Source organism: Priapulus caudatus, unplaced genomic scaffold, assembly GCF_000485595.1.
Source record: "Priapulus caudatus unplaced genomic scaffold, Priapulus_caudatus-5.0.1 Scaffold516, whole genome shotgun sequence".
Taxonomy (NCBI): Eukaryota; Metazoa; Priapulida; class Priapulimorpha; order Priapulimorphida; family Priapulidae; genus Priapulus; species Priapulus caudatus.
Window position 1 is genome coordinate 122,531 of NW_014577577.1, and position 4,724 is coordinate 127,254.

The following is a 4,724-nucleotide window of genomic DNA, read 5'->3' on the forward strand; positions in this document are numbered from 1 at the left end:
TTCTGAGCTTAGTTATATAGTAGGCTCTAGAACTTATATTAATCAGCATGTTTAGAGAGACTCACAGACACTTTATCATGATAAACATACCTACACCTGCATGCTGCTGATGATAAGGCCAAAACAAAATATAGGTGTGGTTACGGTTTCCCGACCGACCAAACATTTTATTGTCAATTTTCTTAAAGTAAAAAAAAAATTTAAAAAAATAAAAATAATAATAAATAATAAAAATGAATTGGACAGTTCTTGCTTCAAAAGGCACAACGCACATCCTTCGGACATGGTTCGTAAATAAAATATTTCAAGAAAATAAAATGTTTTCCCTACCTACCCTATTTTTTTGGCATGTAGTGGTAACCACACATATATTTTGTTTTGGCCTAAGACAGAATCTTACGATGAGAAGAGCAATATGCTTGCGGAGAAAGGAACGTTAAGCGATATTCTCGAAGTGCATTGGGAACACACTTTCTCTCAAAATGTAGGAGAACACATGGGGCAAAACACATCATGTGAATTGTTTTGTCAGTTACACCAACAGTTACAGCAGTATCTTTTGTGCCATTGCAGCAGTGCGAAGGTCTGTAAATATTATATCATTACAGTCAATGCCAGCAACACCAGTGACTCTGTCCCTCACAAGAAACCATCACTCATCCTGTGTGAAATTTCATAACTCTAGTGTCACATTGTCGGTTCGGCCCATTGCTGCACTCAGAAAGCATCTTCGTGCAGAGTTTTCTCCTTAGTCAACGTAGCAAAACGCTGAATTATGTCTGGGATGGAGAATTCGCCATGCACCTTGTTGTCTCTGGTCCTAATATTGCACGTCTGGCTTGTTTTCTCCCTTTCGCCGACAACTGTGAGAGACGAAATGCGTACGGAGGGTGTCATTCAATTTATAAGATTACAGCCCCTTTGACCACATCTCAGTTTGTTCAGCAAACATTAAGAGTTTCCAGTCGAGCCACCCGACTGTACAAACGAGTCAAAACTTTTGCTACGAGAAAGACTGTTGATATCTCTCTACCAGGTGCCATGAAGTCACCTGACTTTTGGAACCAGAATGTGCTAGAAGCTGAAACCATGGTAGAGGCCTAATCTGATCTGACAAAACCTATAGTAGAACAACTACAACTAACGGGTAAACAATCGACCAACAAGATAACAAACAGGTATATACCAACAGGTAGCAAAAAGGAAACAACAGGTAAGAAATGACGACCGACGAATCGAGCCGCGTACCGCACTCACCGAAGATGAAGTTGTACTGAGCAAGTTGAGCATTGCGAATCTTCTTGTTCAGCGTGGTTCCGTGGTCGGTGTCCGTATCGCAGATGAAGCCTGCGTCGTGCACCTGCTTCGTCACCTCGCTTGCGTACTCGTCAAACTGCGCCCCGACGGGCACGACGATCGCTTGTCGTGGCGACAGCCAGAACGGCCTGCGATGGATGCAAGCAGACGAGCGTCGTAAATACAAGAACGTCTCACCATCCTCTCTGTGCTAGTTTATCCTTCCCACGACAGCACGTAGAGTTCACAGAGGCATTTTCTTTTTATGTACACACAGAAAGGTTTGAGCACGCTGACAGTTGCATCAGATGCATTGCATTTGGTGATTAATGCAACAATTTCTCTGCGAGTTTATCTGTCTTACGACCGCACGTAGTTTGCAAAAAGGCGTTTTCTTTTTAGATATACGCAGAGGAGTTTTTGAGCAAACTGATAGTTGTATCGGTTATATCACATGCGGTGATTAAAGTAACTTTGGAGATTACAACATGTAGGCTGTAAGATTGAAACCACGGTAGAACTGACCATTTTCCACCGCAGCTTTCCGTCAGTATGGCTATCATTCGTTCGACCGATCCGAGAATGGCCCTGTGTATCATGACCGGTCGTTTCTTCTCCTCCCCACTGTAAACAGACGGAGCCTATCTTTGCAAGAATGCAATGCACTGTGTAGACACTTCAGTGACAGCACACAATTGTAATTCTTCCTAGTCAACATTCATAAGAAAAAAATTCATAATTTATCAAATTTTTCATTATGAATGAATGATTTATGATACGAAAACTTCACAGAAGAAGTCTGGATGTAATATTATATATCACCATTTTAAAATGCTGGTTTCCTTTTTCCGTAACAACATATTGTGCTTTTATATTTTGTTTTCAGGCAGTATTGACAGCATGTGCTGTTTTTCCCAATTTTTCTTTCACAGCTTCACTGCAAACTAGTCTGCATTCCTTGATCATCTTGTCTCATTAAAGGGAGAGTTTACTCTAGGTTCAAGGGTTATTTTTTGTTAATTTGGGTTATAATTACGCTACATAAAAAGTTTCATGGTTCAATCACCATTAGAAATATTGTTAAAGAATGTTTTAAAACTAACGACTACAGTTTGATTACAACGACGGTGGCGCCACTCAAAGCGCACGATCTGATAAGTTGCGCAAAACCACTTTCCAGCCAAGGGCTACAGACCGAGGGTGTTTCTTATTTATTCATTTAAAAGCAAAAGGATTGTAATATCTTATAAACGACATATAGTTTCAGTTATAATATGGATAAATTTGCCCTAAAATGAATATCGTTCGGTTAAATAGCATTTAGGTATAAATATAATTGCACTTTTGTGATTAGCCCTCGGTCTGTAACCTGCAAAATAAATTGGCAAATACGCAACTTTTTCAGGTGGCAGCACGGTTGCGGATGTCATGGCGTCGTTCAAATTTCGTAGCGTTGATGTGTAATTAATTATAACAATTAAATTAGGTATCTGGTAACAAATACGTGTGGGTATAGACGATTTGTTATACAGTAAGTACAGTTGTATGCAGTAAAATCCTAGAGGCTACTGTCTCATTAAGTTACAAACCATGCACAGTTGACACACACATATACTACAATACTTTAATATTCCGAAGTGTGAAATAACTTTAAAGCTACTACAGTTAACGAAATAATATCACACATGAGTTAAATTCAAGATAAAACCAATAAACTTGACCCACAACTTTTTCGGTGAAATTTTAAATTTCCAACAGCTCAACAGATGGCAGCACACACACACACACACACCTATCGTATTGCAGATTGAATCTCTCCGGCAGCTGGAAGTCTAGCTGGATGGTGGCGCACTGGTGTGACCGCCGCAGCGCGTCCTGGATCGTGATGTCAATCTACAAAAACACATAGATGCCGCGTGACGTCATTGTGAGTGTATCAATACGTCAGTGTATCGTCTTGTCGCTATACAACGCGCGGTCATTTTAATTGATTGTGACAAAAGACGACACACGAGCAAAGCCGTGCAAGCAGACCTCCCTCCATAGAAGGAACACCTTTCCAGAAAGGACACTTTTGGCGTTTTCATCTAGCGGCAGCTACACAGTGAAACTACCTCTATATATATAGTACAGACACCCGTCCATGAAAAATTTTCCGCTGCAAAAGAAATTTCCCCCATCGAACGTAATCTACACAGTAAAAACACCTCTATACTACAGACACGTGACTAATGAAAAAAAATTTCGGCATTTCACGACCTTTTTACACGTGGGGGGGGGGTTCACTTTCGATGCAAGCGAACCTCAAGCGAACGAAACGCGCGAGACGAACCTTCGGTCCGTAAAACGCTCCGTCCGCCGGGTTTATCGTCCACGGAGACCCGAAAGCATCGAGACTCTCTGCTAGCTGCTTCTCGGCATTGTCCCACACGTCGACGGTGCCGAGGTACGTGTCCGGCCGCGTCGCCAGATACAACTTGAAGGTGAAGCCGAACGTCACGTAAACCTTGTTGAGAAACTCCAGGCAGCCATTTATCTCGCTCCTGATCTGTATGCGCAATGGTAGCGCGAAACAATTTATTTTTAGTTTAGATTAAATATTAAATACTTATTTTTAATTAATTTTTTTATTAGTTCTTTTTTTTTGGGTACTGTGACAGACCGGTCTGTCCGTACGAGATTATTATGCACATCATCGCACGTCGTTGCTAGACTGGTCTAGCTAAACCAGCTTACGCACGATTTCTGCCGGTGCATGCTAAACTTTAAACTTTGCGGCACTTAGTTGCTAAGGGGTGTTTTAGAACGCCCCTATAGCAATGTGGATGTAGGACTCGAGCCACCCTCCGGTCACGGCAGGTGAACTGGTCGATTTCTATTCCAATTTAACAACTTTTTTAACTAACCTGGTCTTGCGTGCAGAATATGTGAGCGTCGTCCTGTTGAAAGCGGCGCACTCTGGTGAGACCGGACAGCGCGCCCGAAAGCTCGTTCCTATGCAGGACTCCGAAGTCGGCCAAGCGGATCGGCAGCTCTCTCCACGAGCGCGGCCGATGGTCGAAGATCAAACTAAAATGCAAGCACTCGCCTCCGTTAATTACCTTGCCAAAGGAAACCGGAGGTGACCAAGTGTGAAATTGTGCGTTTCACTGCAGGTGTGCATAAACATTTGACGTTTGTAAACTAGAAGCTGTGTGAAATGCACGCCGTGATTGACGCGTCGACTTTAATTTTCGCATTATGTTTATTATTATGATCGTCGGCATTACGCATTGAGCGGTCAAGTGGGTACAAGTCAGACTCCTCATTTAGAAGGATGGTCAGTACTAGAGTTCTGCTACGTTATCAGTAACGTGTTTTACCAGTGTCCACTCTCACTCACCAGTGTCCACTCTCACTCACCAGTGTACACTCTCACTCACCAGTGT

General features: G+C 42.3%; 1 protein-coding gene across 1 annotated transcript in view; it reads right to left on the bottom strand.

The window, feature by feature from the left end:
• Nucleotides 1–312: 312 nt before the first annotated feature.
• Nucleotides 313–4,724, bottom strand: part of LOC106811221 (threonine--tRNA ligase, cytoplasmic-like) — a gene marked incomplete in the record, with an annotated part of 12,063 nt that continues 7,651 nt past the window's right edge. Inside the window, 6 exon segments of the mRNA XM_014814777.1 lie at nucleotides 313–863; nucleotides 1,258–1,445; nucleotides 1,822–1,920; nucleotides 3,089–3,189; nucleotides 3,629–3,844; nucleotides 4,203–4,365. Coding sequence (XP_014670263.1) covers nucleotides 718–863; nucleotides 1,258–1,445; nucleotides 1,822–1,920; nucleotides 3,089–3,189; nucleotides 3,629–3,844; nucleotides 4,203–4,365 — 913 coding nt within the window.